This window comes from Epinephelus fuscoguttatus, linkage group LG5 (genome assembly GCF_011397635.1).
Source record: "Epinephelus fuscoguttatus linkage group LG5, E.fuscoguttatus.final_Chr_v1".
NCBI lineage: Eukaryota > Metazoa > Chordata > Actinopteri > Perciformes > Serranidae > Epinephelus > Epinephelus fuscoguttatus.
The window spans coordinates 12,800,771-12,823,369 of NC_064756.1; the positions used below are offsets into that span (position 1 = coordinate 12,800,771).

General features: G+C 41.3%; 1 protein-coding gene across 3 annotated transcripts in view; it reads right to left on the bottom strand.

The window, feature by feature from the left end:
• dscamb (Down syndrome cell adhesion molecule b) overlaps positions 1-22,599 on the bottom strand; it is a 172,443-nt gene that overhangs the window by 21,677 nt on the left and 128,167 nt on the right. For all 3 annotated transcript variants that reach the window (XM_049577356.1, XM_049577355.1, XM_049577354.1), the window contains 13 exons: positions 21,046-21,225; positions 7,568-7,764; positions 6,994-7,090; positions 6,585-6,713; positions 6,297-6,464; positions 5,147-5,217; positions 3,785-4,028; positions 2,787-2,933; positions 2,063-2,218; positions 1,588-1,721; positions 1,191-1,344; positions 697-814; positions 420-586 (listed from right to left, as the gene is read on the bottom strand). In XM_049577356.1, the coding sequence (XP_049433313.1) occupies positions 420-586; positions 697-814; positions 1,191-1,344; positions 1,588-1,721; positions 2,063-2,218; positions 2,787-2,933; positions 3,785-4,028; positions 5,147-5,217; positions 6,297-6,464; positions 6,585-6,713; positions 6,994-7,090; positions 7,568-7,764; positions 21,046-21,225 (1,962 nt within the window). The remainder of the gene's footprint in view (positions 1-419; positions 587-696; positions 815-1,190; positions 1,345-1,587; positions 1,722-2,062; positions 2,219-2,786; positions 2,934-3,784; positions 4,029-5,146; positions 5,218-6,296; positions 6,465-6,584; positions 6,714-6,993; positions 7,091-7,567; positions 7,765-21,045; positions 21,226-22,599) is intronic.

Consider the following 22,599-nt stretch of genomic DNA (forward strand, 5'->3'; position numbering starts at 1 on the left):
TCAACTTTGAATGAAGTGTGTTTTACAGTGATAAAATTACTGATTAATTAAGTGGAATCTGGTGGGTTTGGTGATAGCAATGTCAGGGCTGTTTCTGGGTGAACAACAACGATTTTACTGTTACAGCAAAAGGTCTATCTCTGTAGGGATCCTTTCCATAATGCTTTGACAATAATAATCTGAGCCTGTCAGTGGCAAAAACAAGAATTTTCAGTGGACGTAATTTGATGGTACACAAATGCCTTGAGTAATTACATTGTAACCTGTTTCAATGCTGCTGCAGCCCTCTTGCTCACTACTGCAAAAAATTCCAAAATAATTGTCCCCATTAGTCACTTAGACACAGGAACATGGGAAAATGGGGTTCAGGTTAAAATATATCGGCATTACCCTGTACTGTGTGCTCTGTGACTACTTGCCTTGGACCTGCAAGTTGAGTGTGATCTCATCCGACCCCCAGTTGTTGCTGGCCACACAGCTGTAGTTCCCAGAATCCTCTGCTTTCACCGTGCGGATGATGAAGCTACCGTTGCCATGGACACTCCGACGACCATCCACAAGGACAGGAGTAGGAGTTCCATTAGTGCTGGAGACAGACGGAAACAATGTTTATTCCTTCATTACTTAAGACCATGTTGAAAAGCCATTACAGTGTTTGATATTCTGTCAGTACGTGATTGTTTGTGTGTGACTTACTTTCCCTTGAGCCACTTGATGGTAGGAGGAGGGTCTCCAACTGCCTTGCATGGTAAAACAATGTCCTTCATCCAAGGGGTGGTCACTGTCCCGTTGAAGGTCAGAATCCTGGCTGGAGCTAAAACACACACAAACACACAACTTTGTTGTTGGTCGAAATGGATGATGCTTCCAGCAACTGTCAAGGAAGCAAGACACAGGTTCACAAATCCCTTTGGTTAATTAGAAGTGCTGCATGTGATTAACACCTATTCTTGCTATCTGTTCTTAGTTGTTGTTGCCTGACTGTTCAATTATACCTTCATGAAAACCAATGGTCTAATAACGATGAGTATTTTTGCAGTTGTTAACGACACACTTTTAAGTAAACATTTATGTATTTCACGCAGAAAGAGAATCTACTTATTATTCAAAATGCTTTGGATGACAATAGCTGTATGAATCAGAACAACAATAGAGGTTAATATCAGGCCAGCTTAGTTAGGGTGGTGCACCTTTGGCTAGAGGCTCCACTGTGATCTTCTCACTGTTGTTGCCATGACCAGCAGCTGTCACCGCCACCACCCAGATACTGTACTGTCTGTTACGAGCCAGATTGGGGATCCTGTAGAAATAGGCATCTGGAGACGCCTCAAACTCACTCATCACCTGCAAAACAGAGAGGGAGGAGAGATTAATGTATCGTTGGGCAGCAGCAGTGAAAAAAAGAGAGATGACATTTGTAAACAGAAAACTATCATTATGGCAAACTACAGATGGTTTGATCCAAAGCTTCATGTAGCAGCGTGCTGTTTTAATGTTTGAGCTACTTAATAGCACAGTCCCTGGATTTGCTGTGTGGGAAATTCAGAAGCGATTACTAAAAATCCATTGGTATACAAATGCTATTACCATCGGATGCAGGTTAGAGCAGAAGACGATGTATTTCCTGATGATGCCGTTGAGTTTGAGCGGAGGCAGCCAAGAGACAAACACAACGGAGCTGCTGGAGGCTGCAGCCTTAACCCCCGCTGGAGGACCAGGAACTGGGGGAAGAGGAGAACAGCATGGGGTTCAGAGGAGCCAAGATATACATACTGAATATGCATGCATACGTTTAGTATGTATTGCTAAGCATATAAATCACACTGAAACACGGTGTGTGATGGAGGCTATTAGTTTGTTTAATACTCTTGAAAAAGGTCATAAAAATGTGTTCTAAGTGGGCATTAAGTATTCCTGCACTACACAGCACCTTGTAACCTTCACTTTAGTTTACTGTATGGGCTACACTGAACTGTACCAATGCATTTTCAGAACTCACTATTCAAATCAACCAATTCAATATGAGTGAGTTGTTTCTGTTATATCTGGTCATGTATCATACCATCCTCTTTAGTGCGGACGTAGATCTGTTCACTGCGGACCCCATCTCCAGCGTTGGTGAAGGCTAAGACCTGGATGCTGTAGTTGGTGTACTTCTCCAAACCATCCAGCTCCAGAGACGGCTGATTGGTGGTCACGTTCCTGATTTCTCCAAGTTCTGACAGGGGAGAGGAAACACATTAATAAGCCTGGGTTTCAAGGTTTCTACACACTGCAGTTCAGAAGTTATCTCAATTTTGGTTACCTGTGATGAAAACAAAAAAATGACTCCAGTTTCCTGAATCAATGTCTGACTGAATATACAGTATAGATAACATATGGGAAGCAATCCTCTGCATAATGAGATATTTTCACTTATAAAAAACAAAACAAAAAAGGTATTAAGGGATTTTACTTTTCATTACTGCTCTGATTCCTCTCGCCTTTCCTCTACTCCCTTGTGTCCTGTCACTCAGAGCTGAGGCAGTGGGCCTCACTGAGTTATTGCATTGTGAATTATTGATGGAGAGCAGCCAGACTGCAGGGTTGGATCGCTGCTATAAAGCAGGGTATACATCAAGGGAAAAACACAGGAACCACAAATATTCCCTCTGTGCAGTGCAGACTTTGTATTTCCACTGTTGATCAGCATGAGAATCAGCTGATGTAAACTATAGACTTACACGGCAGGTAAACTGCATTGATCAACACATCATATCAGTGTTTGTGTGTGTTGATGCTAATACCTCCATCGGGCAGGTTGGCCCAGTAGATGACTCTGTACCCCTGCAGGTTCCCGTTGAGAGCCTCTCTGGGCAGAGGCATCCAGGAGAGCGAGATGACCTCTGGGGACTTTGCCACAGCCAGGACATTTTCAGGAGGCCGCGACGGCACTGCCAGAGACACGAGCGAGAGATACGTAAGTGCTGAAGTGGAGGCCTAATGGAGGCTTATGAAGTGGCAGTAGCAGTGACTGACTGTGTGAGTACCCTCATGTAGGCAATTCACAGAGTACCACAAATGAGTTTGAAAAATAACTGCTGACACCAAATATTATATCTGGAACATTTGTTTAGATACATTAATCATTTCTGTGTCACGTCTAACAATGACACAGCACTCGCGTCCTTATTCTTTCTCACTGAGACAACAAAATCTTATAATGACTTGAGGAGACATCAGTAAAAAGTGGTATTAAATCTTAAAATGATTGAATGTTTTAGTTGCCTAATAATTCATAAATAATGACAATTGCATCCTCAAACTAAAAAAAAAATAGATATATTAATGTTGTCAAATGTCAAAGGTTATTCTGTATTAAACCTACCCATCCAATTTATTGTTAATAAATGGTAGAGTAAATCAGGGGTTCAACAACTCTTTATATTTTGTAAAATAAGTCTACACATCCTTCATAATCAGAGACTTTGGGAGAATAGTGCTGAGCATCAGGCGTCTGTTTGTCTGATGTAATATCACAAATGTCCAGCAGAGGGGAGCCTTTCCACAAAAATATGTTGGAGCCTCATTTTTTTTTTTTTAAAGCCACTGCATCTAAAGGGTCTACAGGAGGTTGGAGAGATGTGGTTCAAAATAACAAGTCAAATAGGAAGTAGTCTACAATTTAAAGAAAACTATACAGTTATATTAAAGCAAAAGACCAATTAACTAATATAAGACGCGTGAACTTGGGATCATACACATTTACAGTAACACATATATCACATCACATCCCCCTCCTTACCGTCCTCCAGGGTTTTGGTGACGACCTGCTGTGAGGACGGCCCAGTGCCTGCTCTGTTAGCAGCCTGCACCACCACGCTGTACTGGGTGAACTTCTTCAGGTTGTCCAGCACGATGCTTTCTGTGGTGTCTCCTGTGGTGTCCACGCTGATGATGGTGAACTGGTGGCTTCCACCTGGGCTGTACTCTCTGTAGCCCACCTGGTAGCCACGGATCACACCGTTCTGCAGGTGCCTCTGGGGAGGCTGCAAGATGAGGATTAGACGAAAGAACAGTTAAAGGAGCAGTACACAAACTGGTCAAACATTAAATACTAAAACTAAAGCAAGGTCATGCAGCTTGACTTGATCTGTTACATGTGAAATATCATTACTCATCTTCTCTCAATGTCATATACACTCATCAGCCACTTTATTAGGTACACCTGTTCAACTGATCCATAATGCAAAAAGCTAATCAATCACGTGGCAGCAACTCAATGAATTTAGGCATGTAGACATGGTCAAGACGACCTGTTGAAGTTCCAACTGAGCATCAGAATGGAGAAGAAAGGTGATTTAAGTGACTTTGAACGTGGCATGGTTGTTGGTCTGAGTATTTCAGAAACTGCTGATCTACTGGGATTTTCATGCTCAACCATCTCTAGGGTTTACAGAGGATGGTCCCAAAAAGAGAAAATATCCAGTGAGCGGCAGAGGACAATGGCCAGACTGGATCAAGATGATATAAGGGCAACAGTAACTCTAATAACCACTGGTTACAACAGCAGGATAACGCACCATGTCACAAAGCTCAAATCATGTCAAACTGGTTTCTTGAACATGACAATGAGTTCACTGTACTCCAGTGGCCTCCACAGTCACCAGATCTCAGTCCAATAGAGCACCTTAGGGATGTGGTGGAACGGGAGATTCACATCACAAGCAATTACGGGATGCTATCACGCCGGCAGTCCTGAAGGCAAAAGGGGGGTCCAACCTGGTACTAGTAAGGTGTACCTAATAAAGTGGCCGGTGAGTGTATATTTATAAACAATCCTGACCAAATTATTATCTTGAAACTACCACAGGTTATAGTTGTTCCCATATGCTGTAAGTCACTATTACTCCTTCTGATGTCAGCCTTGCTAGCCCTTCTTTAACCATGTACATAATTTTCAACTACTTTTATGACATTATTCCTAATTCAGATCATGATTAGCTTCCACATAGTGGTTGCTAGCCTTTTTGGGGTCTGAATAAAATATTAACATATAATAATGTAGGTTTAGTTCAAAGTCTGTTTTACAACTATCTATCATACATTCATGACAGCAGCTTGTCTCTGCAGAGGGGAAAAATACTCTTCTTTGTTTGGACTTTACCTTCCAGGAAACTTTGATGCTCTGTGGGGATGTGGGCTCCAGAGTGACATCCTGTGGTGGGCCGTCAGGAGCTGTAAATAAAGCACTCATTCAATATGACTGTATGCCTGTGTTTAAATGGAGGAGATGATCCACCACTGAGAGCGTGTCACTTTTGATCCCATTCACTTTCACTAGATGGTGCTGTTGAGTTACGAATGTATTTTCCTTGAAGCTCTTTTTTTATTTAAGTACTTTGCAGTTTCCACCTCGACTCAATAATTAAAAAAAACAGTAACATCATCAACTTTAACCTTTAAAATAATGTTGAAATGATACATGCTTTATTTAATTTGAAGTTTATGGCTTTATTTTAGCAATGAATCCAGCAAAATGGGGCATTTTAATGTAGTGGTATGCCTGTGGGGGGGATCATTACAGGCAATAGAAGATAAGTGAACACTGATAGAGCCGACTGAAAGCAACAGTGAACTGTTCTGTTTCCCCAGATATAAAAGATGATGGCCTTCATTTCAAGCAAGCATAAAATAATTATGTGTAAGTTGACTCAACAGGTTTAAGGGCCAGGAGGAAGTGAACACTAAAGGTGAGGAGTTTCTTTCCAAACCAGCATTAGGACAGAGAGCCAGTTCTCTACGGAGCAGAGTTAAGGTATTAAAATAAATTATGGTGACAGTGTAAAGTGAATAATAGCCAAATGAACACTTTCAAAGTGTGTGATCGGATGAAAATGGGAGTATAATTTTAAACTCTAGGTGAAGTATTTCCAGCTGCACCAAAGTTTGACTACTTACTACCTTAGTATTTGCAGTGTTAAGATCATTTTCAGTAACAATGTTATTTTTGGGGACCTAATTTTGCTATGAATATTACACTCAGATGAGATGAAACTGTTAAAATTACATTTTAATAAAAGCTGCCATTCCTATAGAAAGCTTTGCAGTGAAATGTGGATGAAAATTGGGCGTTTTATTTGGGGATTTAGAGCAAGTAACCAGGATAAAGGCTGATGAAAATCATGTGATTTAAATACAACACACTAAATGTTTGTCTTTTATGTGTCTTTGTTTAATTCTCATAAACTTTATTTAAAATACCACATGACAGTGTTTCTACAGGATTTAGTATCATGCTCCAAAAGCTCAGTTACCTGCTTCATCCGTAGTGATGGTGAGCTCGTTGCTAGGGTTGCTGTTGCCGATGATGTTCTTGGCAACCATTCGGATATTGTAAGTGGAGGACGGGTGGAGGTCGATAATCGTGGCCTGGTTGAGCTGCGGTGACACATCTTTGGTTACCTGGGCTGATAGCCATGACGCTAGAGGAGATTAAGTGGGGGAATGGTTGTTAGGAATGGATTGCGACTTCTCTCATGTCTGGATATCTGTGTCTCAGTGTTACATAGACGTGACAGGTTATGTCTTAAATGTGTGTCTACCTGATTTGTTCTTGCACTCAATATCATATCCTGTGATGGGGCTGTTGCCGTCAAAGCCCATGGTCCAGCGGAGAGCTATGGTGCGATCTTTAACCTCCCGGATCTCCACCTCTGGAGGGTCGGGTGGTTCTGAGGGAAAGTGTGAACACAACAGAGTTAGAGCGACGGTCCTGAAATAGAAACTGGACGGCGGGCAGAACAGACAGATGTATCGGTTTTACTCTGTCTGTGATTTCCCCAGTGAGAGATTAAAGAGAGGACTGCAAAGAGCAGGAGTCACACTGTGAAGCAATTAGATTAATAAATGAATGAATTAAGTCATAAATGATAGAAAACTTTACTGCTCCAGGAGGGATTTTTTCTTCCAAACAGACCCAGTGAAGAAGCCGTGAGCTGAACTGAGTCTTACCTTGCACTGTCAGCTGTATGATGCCTCGGTCCTCACCGAAGGAGTTGATGGCATGACAGGAGAAGAAACCTGAGTCCTCACGAACAGTTGGCATAATCTGCAGAGAGACACACCATGTGCAGGACATTAGAGTGGGCAGAGAGTACATTATGTTTCACGCCAAGGAGGTTGGGCAGTGGACTCAGCGTCAATATTCTTATACTTCTTATACTACTGGAGAGGTGGACAACCCCTCTTCATCCTGACCTATGTTGAAGACTTAACCACTAAATTATTAAGGCAAATATTCCTTGCGATGTTAAAATACCACATTACAAATGCACGTGTTCATACTGTGTTTTAATAACCATTAAATAGAACTCAAAGGGAGCTCTTTAATATTTTATACTCTACTTGAAGATTTTAAGATGATGTGAATGTTTTCGACCCAGTTTTTTTTTTGCCATGTCTTCTCTACTCTTTCTCCACTTTACTTTCCATCTGCACAGATAAAAGATAAAATCAACTGAAGGTTTTGCGCTCCCCAAAATTAGCCTGAAAACATGTCTGTGTGACAGTGAAACTGAGCGCTCACCACGAGAGTAGAGATGACTTCGTCAGCCACCTCTTTGACGGTGACCACATATCGGCTGGTCTCCGGGTTGATAATGCGCTCTTCTTTCTCCCAGCGCACCATGATGGGTTTCTCCCCGTGAGCAATGCAGCTCATCCTCTTCTCCTCGCCCTGTGTAGCCAGAGTGGTGTTGGGGTAGGAGGTGATCATGGCTGGGACTGGATGGAGGCAGCAGAAGGAGTAGGAAGAGTAGGAATAGAGAGAACAGGGGAAATTCAGGTATGAGCAGAGTGACATCCAACATCACCTTTTCTTAACAGCATATATACAATTCCTCTTCCACCAAAGACCACTGTGGAAATAATTGCTTTTGTGGTGCCATGTGTTGATCTTTTTATTCCAACATACAAGAAATCAAATTATATTTTGAAAAACAAAGCACATGTGCATCCTCTAACTGTGTTTCCTGCCTTTTACTGAGGAAACTCCTTTTCTCTTTTTCTCTGACAATTATGAGAACGATTTGAACACTCCAGGGACCATCGTGAACTCATGTTTGAGTCTACCTGTCTCCCACAATACTTAGAGATTGAAACGCAGTCCTTCAGGTAAGCCTGCACCTGCTTTGATAATGACAGCGAACGGTAACGTGCTGCTTTCTGAGGATGAGGCGGAGGAACGGAGAAGAAAGTGGTGACTCCTGACTGAACTCCCATCGGTCTGAGCGTGGAGCCAGTCTGGCTCTACGCCGTAACCGCACACCAGGCTCATTAGCAACACATCTAGCCTGTGTGTGTGTGTGTGTGTGTGGGGCGTTCAGTAGAACGAGTATCTGTTGTGAATGTCTCTCACCCAGACTACTCACAGTCTGTACTCACACTCACACTGTTCTCATACTCACACTTTCTTTCATTCTGTCTTTTTCTCTCCACTGGCACGAAGCCGTCTCCCGATTATAACACTCACAGAGACTTTCAGGTGCTATTCACAGTATAATGATCTCTAAAGTGTGAAGCTCCTGGATCGGAATATTAACTTCTGCAATTTGAGCAGACTGGATGAATATGTTAATCTTTATTGAGGTGGACATCTTGAACATTTTTTTTGTTATTTCAGATGTTATAATGTGGGTAAGAAAATTCACATGATCTGATTGCTGACAGCTGTTTGATGGCTGTTAAACTTAGAATAGGAATCTATTCAAAGCTCAATGCAAGAAATGCAACTGTAATCTGCTGTGTCTCAAACAACACTTCGTCCTGTCCCACTTCACTTGGGATAGGACGCCATTCATCGATGTCCACTGTGCAACAATAAGACTCTAAATTGCACAAGGAAAGGACAGAGACATTAAAGAGCTGTAATTTTATGGTCAAAAAAGGCCCATTTAGCTTACTGAGAAAAACCTATTTCATCATCAACAAAACCAATACTGTTCCCCCTACGATGCTGAATAAAGTGAATTTACAATGGCCACTATAATAACGCAGCTTGTGTTTTATCATTTTATTTTGAAGGTCCAGTGTGTAGGATTTAGGAGCATCTATTGGCAGAAATGGTATATAACATTCATAATTATGTTTTCATTAGTTTTTATCACCTGAAACTAAGACTTATTGTGTTTTTGTTACCTGAGAATAAGGGTGTCAAAATTTACATATGGAGCAAGTCTTCTTCCATAGTGCCCGCCATGTTGTTTTATAGTAGCCCAGAATGGACAAACCAAAGACTGGCTTTAGATAGGGCCATCCATTCGTGTTTTTGCGTCAGCCACAGTAGTTCTCTTACACGCTTGGCACACAGAAGGGTTCAGTTCTGAAACCTCACTGTTAAATGTACCTGATTGCAAATTCATTGCGGGAATGTACTTGTTTGTGAACAACAATCTCTGAAGATACTACATTAAAATAAGGCCACAACTGGCAATTATTATTATCTTTTTTTTTTTAAATCGTTTGATAATCTGGGACCTTTTTTTTTATTATTTAGTCAAAATCATAATTAGTCATAATCATTTTGTCTATAAAATGCCAGATCACAGTGAAAAATCTCAGAGTCAGAGTCTAAAGTGACTCTTCAAATTGCTTGTTTTATCTGACCATTAGTTTTAACCTGTTTATTCAGTTAACAATGATTTCACCTTTTTTGCTGAATAATTATCCATAATTCCTATATTATGCTGTCTTTCAGGTTTATACTTGTTCTTGTTCATACTTTGGGTCTCTACAAGAACATATTTGCATGCTTTAATGTTAAAAAAACACAATTTTTTCATACTGTCTGAATGAATATACCTGTATTCACCCTCTGTCTAAAATGCTTCATTTTAGCACGTCTCTTTAAGCCCCCCCCCTGAAAAAGCCCAGTCTACTCTGATAGGTCAGTGTTTTTGTTTTTCACATCTGCACTCTCTGCGTCTCTGTACAGCCACAGCAGCTGGGGGAATGACTATAACTGCACTGTACTGGGTCCATGTTTACTCCCTGTCAGTTGATTTTGTTCAAATACACTGAAAAACATTCCAACAGGAAATACAAAGGGACCCATCTATGTTTGTTTTTTCCCAGTTTGAAGTGGTATATAATAGTTGTGGCATCACAGCTACATGGAAAGCTTGACAGCTTGTTTAAAGGCACAGTTTCTGAATACGCACTGTGTGCATTTTATTTGCAGTATATAGCACCTATACCTGCTATATATTAAGACATTTAAATTTGACTTCTAACAATATGGGAGCTTTTAAGTTGCATCAGTCTACATTTAGGCCACTTGGGGGCAGTGGGACCACACTATAAACACAGCACTGACATATCACCACCCTACAAAGCTGATATGGCTAACTTGTTAGCAAACAGTAGCCTAATGACACATCCAGCAGATGTGGAGCGACATTTTCATCCATTTGGAGTTGATACATTGCTATAAATACTGATTGGAGCAGCTTGAAACAACAGATTGACTGTGTTGAATGATCAGTCACTTTCTCTTTATTTATGTTAGACAGGCCAGTGTTTATTACCATATGTCCTCTGTAAAAATGTGCCACGGTGAACACTGTCATTAAAAAGGACAGCAGTGGCAGCTACATGTGGCAAATACTTGTGTAGCAGAGGTCTGAGGCCCTCTCTGCCACCAAGAGATGCAATATGTGTGTTTGAGTCAGTGTGCGAATGTCTGTACACTCCTGAATAATGTGTCCGTGTGCATGTGTGTGAGTGTTACACCGTGCGTGCATATGTATGAATGTGTGTGCATGAGAGCGGCTGTGTCTGAGGGGAGCTAAGTGGGCGAGCACAGAGAGCAGAAAAGACTTGTGCTCATGACACATCTCAGCCACACTACACGATGGAGGAGAGAGAGAGAGCATGTACCCCTGCAGCGCTAACTATGATCCCTCTCCCTCTCCCTCGCTCCCTCACTCCATCTCCCTCCTCAGGCTCCCACCAGGACAGCGATGATTTAATGATGAGAGAGACCACTTTGATTATTCATACGCAGCAGACAAGTCCGCTGGCCGTGCTGTTGTCTCACACAGACACACACGCATTTGAACATATACAGACATGCACTGATAACAACAGACGCACACACACACACCTTCGTGCACATTCTGAAACACACAAACAAAGACAAATACAGAGATACTGGCCCTGCACGCTCGTACAGTATGCAAGTGTAGGAACACTGACAGGATAAAAAAAAAAGAGAATCATAGCGATGCACATTCACAAACAAACCAAAACAGAAGCAATTGCACACACCAACAACTGAAAACACTACTTAGGAATACACACACACACCCCACCACACACAGTATTCCCCTGGGTCAAAACAGCATTTGTAGATAACTTTGTAATCATTTGTTTTGGCTTCACACAGGCGCCAGTCTCGTACAGTTTGCTCGTATTAGGAGTGCCAGGAAGGTTAGACAATCACAAGTCAATTAAAGTACTTGAATTTATAATGAATCATTTATTATACTGTACTTGTGTGAATGGCAAATTGCCCCGACGTGTTAAACCTCACCCATTCTGCAGCAACACCAGGCTGAAGAGAGCTACAGATCCTGCCCTGTTGTCATTTATTATTTTAGAGGTATGTACTTTTATGGATGCAGGATGAACACATTCCTAAAGCCTGACTGATTCTGAATTTCTAAATCTCATTTTGACATAACATTAACCTTGCTAAAATGCTGATGTTTCGCAGGTATAATGTTGACCATGTCACAAGAGTATGCAGGGACCTGGAAGTAGGGGTGGGGGGGACCTAGCACCAACCTTATTATTATTTAAATAAGGAATTGGTGCTTGAACTTTCATTTCTGTCTTTCATATTGGAGTTACATGAACCACGCACAGCACACATAACAGCTCTCATTTCCATCAGCGCAGGCAAAATTTGTAGGAGGTTATTGAAATAGTTTTAACGAAGGTATAAAACCAAAAGTAGCAAAGTAAAATGCTAAAAAAAATACTCCAGCAAAGAGTAAGACTTCTGAAAAGTGTCTAAAGGGCCAAGGTTCCATGTACTCCCTACGCTTATTGTTGGTGCTTGTTTTTCTTTTTCGCCTTTTTCTATTTGGCTTCACATTTGTTAAATATTCGTCTACATATGAGTGGTGTCTTGTTCAAATAGGTTTCAAATATTGTGCCTTCAAATACCTATGATTTGTCCAATGACTTTTGGATTGCTACTTTCTATTAAAGGATTTTATTAAAAGTATACTATGTAAGTCCTTCCTAAAATAACAATGTATAGACTCTTCCGATAAACAATGTATTTATTGGCAGAGGCCCTGCCGTCTGCCTGTATTTTCTTATTTTCTTCTCATTTTGGTGTGTTCGGAACAACCCTGGGCACAGTGTTCAGGAGGGGTTGGGACTTCACAAAAACAAAGCGACCAGGTCCCTGACTAGTAGCATGCATCCAAGTGGAAGCTACAAAAATGGTGGAATACTGCAATACTGTTCACAAACAGTAACTGACGATTCCTGCATAGTATACCCTGAAGGTATCATGATTGATGTGACTACGAACATGCATAAGATGGGCTATGCCTCTATGATATAAAGCATTTTTATTGTCACAGTAATGAAGACGCATTATAGACATCTAAATCCTACTTTCTGGTTTTCTAATTAGCTTTATACTTCTCAAATTATTTGAAGCCTTGGGTTGGGCTCATTAACAGCTCAGTCCAGTCAGCACTGCTGTGTTGGACAACACTGTCCAGGGTGGGGCACTATAAAAGAAGTACTTCCAACATCGTTGCTAATGTAGCTTAGCACAAAAGTATCTTTGAAATGTCTTGTCACTGATACCAGTATACCTGTGATGAGCTGATGTCTGACAACACCATCAGCCATGTCGCTGTATCAGCTGGTCTTTAATTTATATATGTGTTCCATGAATTCAAATCAAGAGAGAACATAGGCGCACAAACACAAATCCCACACAGCAACGCCTCCACACAGACAAATGAACACATACACTCCATCAATGTATTTCTGACTTTTTTTCTCACAGTACATTTCCTTCTTTGATGCAGCCAACAAAAATCAAAGGGGGGTGTCACTTGTATGTGTGTTTGCATGCACACACGAGGCCTGTGCGCCCGTGTGTGCGTACGTGCACCCTCAACCCCCGCCCACCCCCGACATGATGAAATGTGTCAGACTTGGGACTGCCAACGTTTAAACCTCATCTCTTATTCACTCGCAGCCCCTCCCTCTCCCTCGCTCCCCACACCATCATCCCCTTTCCCACTGCCCCCGCGCAGGAAATTGCTGATTTATTTTGCATAGCAACTATGAATTTTAAGTGAGTCCTATTAAAAGAGACTTCTCAGCCCCTTCTCTAAATGTTATTGCTCCTTAACAGGGGCTATTTTCTCCATCTAAATCTGAGGCCTTGGCAGCGCGAGTTAACATCGATGAAGCTTGTGTTTGCTCATCGAAAGAGCTCCAGAAAGGGCATGATAGCGTATGAGAGTATTAGTCATTTATGTCTGCATGTATGAGCACATGCTTGTCGATATGAATATGCATATATGAATACATCTGTCTGTGACCTTGTATGCTTGTGACTGTGTGCACATGTGTGAATGAAACATGCTAAACGTTCATGTATTCGAGATGTGCCGTGGACTGCGGTACGTATCTAAAATGTTCCACAATCTTCACCGATCTTGGTCGTGCTTCAGTGGCCCGAGCCGAGGTGAGGCTACTCACTCGCTTCCTCCTCATCTCATCTCTATGCATCTACCGTGCAGCACTAGCAGGGCCCCAGGCTAAACCTATTCTTTTTGATAGCCCATAATTGCTCGGTTGATGTATATTTTTTAATATCCAGCGATATTACAGGGGCCTGGTAATAAAACACGGGCGGGTAGAGGAGAAAGTGTGAGTTTGAAGAGAGGAGACAAGGGAGAAAGAGAAAGCTGAGGGGGTAGAGAGGGACGGAAAAGGAGGGAAACAAAGACAGAAAGGCGCAGACAGGAGGTGAGGGACTGAACAATGTGAAGGATTCCTTCTAAAAAAAGAGACAGAGCTTAAATGTTGTATAATAAATCCAAAAGCACCATTTTAACCAATAGTAGTTTTGCACAACATCTGATGTGTGGAAACTGGCACAACTTAACTACGAGTTACAAAATTACCTTGCTGTTGAATTTGCCAAAACATTTGCAAATTAATTACAGCTCAACAATAAGTTGATGAATTGAGAAAGAGAACATGAATTGCTAACCATCTGAAAGACAACTAATCTCGGTACGCCTGCCGCTTTTTTGTCCTTAATGGAACATCAAAAGCAGCTTCTCATTTCTAGCTAGCGACCGTAGATTATGCCGGTTGCAATAACACACACTATCAGATTTTATCAGTTGTAGCCTTGAGTTCGGCACTCTGATGTCACCATTTTGAATTCTTGGAGCCAGAAGTGACCATATTTGATTGAGAGGGTGAAGCTACTGAGGAGCAAAGGGTGAATCCGACTGAGAACCTGAGGTAACACCTCACAGACAGCCTGTCACTTAAAGTGGCCCACCCTTAACTATGCGTAACTTTAAGCCTTAATAAAATGTAAACAGGTAAATATCATAAAAATGTACCCCACCTACAGTTGTCATGCAGGGAGAAATAAGCTGTAGAAACCAGGCTTTAAACATGTCTATTTCTGCTGTAAAGCAGAGCCAGCCTCAAGTGGCCATTTGAGGAACTGCAGTTTTGGGCACTTCTACGCTGGCTTATTTTTTTGGCCATAGATGTTGCTGCTTGGTTGTAGCTAAGACCAATGACAAACCAAGATGGCCCACATTAGATTCACTTCCTGTATCTGTGTCGCGTGGGTTTTGCCAATGCCCCACCCCTTTAGGCGACTAGCAGCAGTACTGAGTATATTCATTCCAATGGGAAAAGTGAATGTGGGTGTAGATTATGAGCATTTCTTTCGCTACACTGTCACTGAAGTAAATATTGGACTCATTTTTCACAAGCCACATATCTTCCGAACATTCTGACACAAGACAAATCAGGTGATAATGAATTTTGTTTGAGACCAAGATCTGGCAACACAGAATCTCTTCTTTCTGTTGGTTTTGAACCATCGGTCTGATGCGGTTTTACTGCACTGCTATCGACGTTGGTTTCCAAACGGATTAACAGGAATTAAAATAGACTTATACGTGTTTCTTTGCTTAATAATACTATTATCATTATTATTTAACTGTTTTCGGAGGGGGAAAAGACAATGTTATCAGACTGATATGATCTTGTACTGGGTTGACATCAATAATAAGCTAGCAGGTAAAAACGAGTGGCAGCATAAAAAACAAACATTACATTTGTGCTGTATATAGTGTCGTATTGTTTTGAATCTGCTTTCCTCCATCCACATGATGTTCACAACTCTTCCAAACTAGCTGGGGGAATAAGCAGGAGAGGACTTAGGAGACCCGTGGTGTATACCATTTCATACCATTAGCACAGCTTGTAATGCGTTATCTTTTGTTATAGAGTATGTTTGTTTGTGGTTTTGGACAAGGTCAGTATAAAGACACAACCTTGCTCTTGTACAAGCAGAACTATTCTCCTTTGTCACTTTACAGGATTCACTATGTTGACATTGTTATTTAGAAAGAGGACTAACAGCAAAACATGCACAGAGACACACAGAGAAGCAGCAGAGACTGATGTACAATGATTTAAATATATGATACATTGCTCTAATATTCATCTGGGATTAAGACTATTTTGTTAGGAGGGTGATTCATGAAGCTGAAATATGATCTGTAAATGATAAATAAATCAATGCTTTGTTGTTGGCGATGGGGGATTTAGACACTTGGAGGACACACACAGCTGCCAGCAAATGAACAAGGGTATAAAATGAAACAAATAATGCATTATTTATCTTTCTAATCTTTCTCTCATTGCTGAAAATGTAAGAAACAAAGACAGCCAGAGAGTGCAAATAAAGCAGAGAAACATGCGGACTGCTCTTCCCTAGAGCCCCTTCGTCAGCTTCTAATTGAAGTATTGACGGATTTAAATGAGGCTGAAATGCACTCAAGAGTTCCACCGTCTCATAACACACACACACACACACACACACACACACACACACACACACACACACACACATATGCACAAACTCACACACTGCATGCAAGCAGAATGAACACAATGTACCATGAATGGAGACACACACGCACAGAAAAACATGCCTACAGTATGTATAAAAACAATCATACTGTATGCTTAAAAATGAAAAGAAATGTGTACACGCACACAAATGGACATGAAATGGACATGATGGTGTTGGTGCACAGTAATGGTCTCCCTTTTTCAAAACCACTCATGCGAGTAAGTACACTTTTACAGAAAGCATCTTGAGTGTACGAGTACAGTTTGGGGTTTAAAGGGCATGAAATGTGATCTATTGATGAGTGACAAGCATGTAGCTGAGCCAGCATGTAATGAGTGAGCAGCCAATGGCAGCAGGGGGAGGACAGCACACGGTATTATCATAGGACCAGAGAACTTACAGCTGTTCCTTCTAATGTGAGTTATTGAGCTATGAAGATGACACGTCGATGCTAACTGAATCACAGATGACTTGGTGGTTTACAATGACACTGCAAGAGAAATTTAATTCAGGGGTAAGTGGACAGAGTGTAAAAATGGTACTTTGCTCACATGTGTTTAATCCATGCTCAGTGTTAATGATAATGATAAAGTCTGGTGATGTCATGAAGCAATTGCTAATCTGCGCTCACATGGAATCATGGAAATGGAAGATGTCAAACTGAATATAAGTTAGTAGACAAGAGCAGGATGGTAAAATTTTGAGAGGCTGGTGTAGAACTACAGCAACTGTAATGGTTCATGGCATCGGCGTTCAATTTATTTCAACTTTTTGCTGTTGTCTGCGACAGAATTTACAACACAATGTTACATAGCTCCCTCACACAAAGCCAAAACACAAGTGATGTGGACAATTACTGGACGTTACTGGAAAATATTACATAAAATAATAACAGAAAATAATTATTCTAAATAATAAATTCTTGTGTCTTTACTCCTCTGGGACAGTAGAGTGAATATCTCTGGGTTGTGGACAAAACATTTGAGTAAGTCATCATAGGCTTTGGAAACACTGACATTTTTCGCAATTTTCTGACATTTTATAGACCAAAAAAACACATTTGATTAATTGAGAAAATAATCAACAAAAAATATTTGTCAATGAAGACAATCATTAGTATGATTGCATATTTCCTGAACGGACTTATCAGGTTAGAAGAGGAGGCTCTGTGCAGGTGTGTCAGAAATTCTAAATACTTACGGTGCAAAAACAATTTTTTATTTTTAAAGATTATTTTTGTGGGCTTTTTGCTTTTAATGGACAGGACAGTGAGTGAAATGGGAGACAGAGAGAGAGTGGGGACTGACATGCAGCAAAGGGCCGCATGCCAGAACCAAAAACCCGGCCGCTGCAGCAAGGCGATGCCTCTGTACATGGGGCGCCGGCACTATCCCGTACACTACAGACGCCCCATTAATTGCATATTTAAGGCCCCTCTTACAGGTTTTTTTTTTTTTTTTTTCAAATGAGTCAGCTGAGAACATAAAGTCCACCAGAAATGGTATTTTCAACTAATCTGTGGAGCTAACATTAACTTACTTAGCTATGTACCCACAGCTGATAAAATCTGCCTGTAGCAGTCGTCATTTCAATTGACAAAATGGACAATTGCTGGTAGGAAATGAAAAGCCTTTTGGTTACTTTTGTCTGAAATTAAGGACCCATTTTGAAAGTTACTGAATTTCACGATTTAAATCTGATGCCCCTACCGATACCCCAAAATGTTATTTTAAAAGTACTGTTTTTTTTTGTCCATTTTTCATAAGTAGACTGTAAGGAGCCAGTGTGTATATAACTATAAAGAGAGCAATTAGTTGACAAGCAATCAGCTGGTGTTGATTTCATAGCCTACTCTGCTGTACACGATCATGTTCAATTTGTGGTAAGAGTAATAGAATAATAATAATAATAATTTAAATGAAAACTTACAACTAAATTATTTTTCATTAAATTACTAGAAAAAAAATGTAAATTAATCTCAAGGGGAAAAACAGTTATTTGTTATTAATGATAAATCTGTAAATAATAACGGCTTATAAATAAACATCTCATGCTAATGAAACTACCACTCACGAGGAGTAACCTTACATTATTTAGCACTATAGCTGTCAAAATTCTCTTTGATAGAGCCGAGTACAGCATGAAACTGAAGCCTAGAGCAACAGCAGAGTGTGTTCGGTGGGTCAACCCTCTCTGTTACACACACACACACACACACACACACACACACACACACACTTACTCTACTATAGTAGATGATACAAATGTCTATACAGAGCAGTGAAACCGATACGATACACGCCATGTCAGTTTGCTTCTCACTCGTCCCCATCTCCAACATCACAACATGCACGGCAACAAAACTATATATGTGTATATGTGTGTGTGTCTGTGTATATCCCATTACTCTTTCAAGTATGTCCTATATACACTTGGTGTAGTGTTCTCATCTTCTCCAAACACACACTCAGACTCAAACACACAGTGGACAGTGACTGTTGCACCTCACAAAGTGACCAAAAGACCTCCTGGACCAAAAACAAAAAGGTCAGAGAGAAACTCAGTGGATGACTGATCTATATAATCTCACTCTAACCTGTTTACGGTCTTTCAGTCTTTTCTTTGACTCTGAAGAAGTCGCATTAGTATAATAGAGTTCAACAGATACAGTGCAAGCCTATCATGAGCAAATGCAGTTCAAATGAGATGTATTTCTCAGTTATATAAGCTAAAACACACTGTATGACATTCTTTGCCTGTAGTTTTTTTTAGTTAAAATAAATAAAAAAATGTCTTAAAAATCAATGTTTAGTGTTCAGAGTTAGATATGCTACTGAGAGTTGAGTGTGGTGCAGCTGCAGCCACAGCGTTTGCTCTCTGCTTGGTAGAAAAAAAAAGGTTAGTGCAGCCATAGGTCAACTTGCTGCATAGCAACTGGGTGCTACAGTCAGCAAACTGACCTATGAAAACACAGAGAGCATGTTCTTCTCTGCCGCTGCCGCTGTAGCACTCACAGCCTCACACAGTGGCAGCTCCCAACCTTGTACACTGCGAGGCTTAATTACAGTGGCACATGAATATCCACGGCATGCCAGCTGATATTAATGATAACAAGTGCTGATTTATCCAGAAGGAGAGTTCTGACCAAATTTTTGTTTGCTTCCCTTTTTACAGAGAGGTCAGAAGTCAGGGTCGGTTACAACTTCCATCCCATCACTGAAAACAATCCAGTTATTGTGTCATGTAAATGCAGTCAAGTTCTTGTATATAATGCATTTGCGTTCACTGGGCTGGTGAGGAAAGAAAAAGAAGAGGAGACAGATAGAGAGAGATGGAGACAGAGAGAGGACTGCCCTTCAGCGGGGCTCCTTGTGCTCCAGTTTGATAACAGTAGCACGGTGAAAATAAGCCCCACTCGCATCTAAGCGCCATGAGGAGCCACTCCTAGCTCTATAGGGGAGCTACATGCTAATGCTTCCTGGAGGCAGGGAGACCTGTAGTCGGGGATATTACCATGCCGACCACTGACAGAAAAACAGTAATGTGCCTACATATACGCAGACACAGGAGGGGAAGCTGTCTGCATACAGATACATTTGTGCAGGAAAATGCTCAATAACGTTACTATGAGCATAGCATCTGGTTTTCGTCATCTTTCCCAGTAAGGAAATCAGGATCATGACCTCTTTAAAGGGATGCTTTGCCCACAAAACACTGCCGCATATGTATAGGGCACCTGGGCCAGCACATATGTTTGAACTCTGCTCGCGTATTCCACTGAGCAGAGTTCAAATGCTTGCCAAGGCGTGCTACTTGTCCATGCATGAGAGTGTTTATGCAGAAGTGTTTTAGATAGTAAGGTTTTATGGAAAATACATGTGTTTGGGAAGTACTGAGCATAAGACTGAATAAATCTGACTTGGATTAAATTGCATGAGGTGTGTGAGAATTTGAATTTGATATAATTTTGTTGCCGTTAAACGCAGACCCCTTATACTTCGGTTCATCAACAGTTTGGTACTTTTTTGTTCACCACCAAGGCATGTGAGGAAAAACAGTTTTCCTCACAAACTAAATGTAACACTGGGTGAGTAATCGATGTATAAATGATCATTTTGTGGGTGCAGCATTCCTTCAACTGAGCTGGACAACCACAAAAAGGTTCACAGGCTGAGATCAACTATTTAGGACATCTGTGCACAAAAAGAAGGGTGCTCAAAGTGCAAACAATAATAAAAAGCAAGTAAAAACAGCAGCAAACGCCTCAGTCCTTGACTATCGTCAGTGCTACCTGTGCAAACATTTGAGCACCTTTCTGTTTGTGCACAGATGTCCTAAATAAATTGACATTTTTTGCATTGATCTCAGCCTGTGGACCTTTTTGTGGCTGTCCTGCCCAGCTGCATTGGTGTGCAGGAATCTCCTCTGCTGTCCTTTCTTGGCTGTCCATTATACCAACGCACCCAAGATTTTTTGTTGCCCTAAGTAGGCACAGTTTCACAGCAGCCCTGAGACTTTGCAGTGGTTTAGCTGAAGCTCATCAAAAGGTATTGTGACCAATGAAATGTGCCTCAGCTAGATTTCGACCAGAATCTGTCGCTCTCACACTCATTTTGTTCATCATTTGCACTGTTTGTGTACTGAATCTGCCGACGTGCATCTCCCTTCCTTCCGTTCTTTTACACAATTAATGTCTGGCCGATCAACTTTACGAGGAGTGTAGCTATCTGTAAAACCCTGCAGCTGGTAATCCTTTTTAACGGCTGCCTGTCACCGAGCTTCACATTAAAATACACAACAATTACTGCCCATCAGCTGTTATCGATCGTCCATCAGACGCAGGCTCTTACTTTTGACGGTGAGGTACATGGACTTGCTGACATCAGCTCCCACGTCGTTGCTGACCTTACACAGGTAGAAGCCGCTGTCGTCCTCCAGCACGTGTTTGATCAGCAGCGAACCGTTGCTCAGCAGCTGCACACGAGAGCCGCTGTTCAGAGGGATGGGCTGAAACTGGGGGACACCGGCGCCTGGGGCGAGTAGAAAGAGATAAGATGAAGGAAAGAGAAAAATAATGTAAATAATGAGAGAGAATAAACATTTAGACATGTAATACCAAATTCTTTATATAGTTCAACCTCATACATTGTATTTAAATGCCCCCACACATGTTGATCTGTAATTTTTAGTAGAGAAAATGGTGTATAAGGCTAACATGGATACAGTACTTAACGGTAAGCTGACCTCCAGTTTGTCAGTGTGTGTGTATGTGTGTGTGTGTGTGCGTGTGCCTGCATGCATTCATTTGACCATGCGTCTGTGTTTACAGATTTGATGACAAAGCCTGTCAGATTTAGGAAGGATTGTAAACATGTTTCTTAACACCAGGCCTAAATCCTTAAACCGCCAAACAGCTGCTGAGCACAGTGAAGCAGACCGAGCTGCTGGTGTGATGCAATCAGAACAGACATAATGCTCATGTTTAACAAGACAGCAGATTGGTGCAGAGGAACAACAGGCAGAAGGAGAGAGGGGAGAGCAGAGAGGCCTTGTGTTGCTGCTGGCCATCAACACTGAGACAAGCCAGTGTGATCCAAAGATGTAAACTGTAGCTAGACGAGGATTTCTTTTCTGAGTATTTACTCCTGCGTGTGTGTGTGTGTGCGTATCAACTCTCTGGGTTTATTCTCTGCATTTATGTTTGTTGAATTACTAAATCCAGAGGAGATAGTTATAAGGACTACATGAATGGCCTTGGTCGAGGACAGACTAATCCTAAAGGCACGAATTTGTGTCTTTTCTCAATTCTCAAAAGTCCAATACGACTGACACTTGATATCCATCACTGAAGCATCGCTGAAATAATTGGACTTGGCATCTCTGACATATTCTGGCCTGCTGCCTGCGCGTAATTAATACCTATCTTTTTTAATAGAAAATGATATAATCACTCTTGTTCTATTGTCAAACAATACAGTATCTCATTCTGCAATAGCAGCCTTAAATCTGTGGGAAATGTCACTGACAGTGAATCATAAAGCTAACGTCTTTGGCGCAGCCTGCTCTTTCAGTGATGAAAGCACTGTATTCCACCTTGCTCATGTACTATTAAACACATGTGTGAACTGAGCCAGGCGTTGCATTAGCTCGTGTTAAAGTTAGCGTGTAGAGATTAGGCTATTTAGTGAGCTGTGGGTTTTTGCCTTTTAATTAAAATGCAGTCAAGTGGCCGTGGCTAGCAAAGGGTCAAGTGGTGACTTTGTTCCTGCTCCCCTGGCTCTGACAGAGAGAGGGAGAGGGAAAGGGAGGGGGTGTGTGTGTGTGTGTGTGTGTGTGTTCTTCCTTGAATTATGGATTTTGCATATCCAAATGGTGCTAGTCGTTATGCTAATAGCAGTTGACCT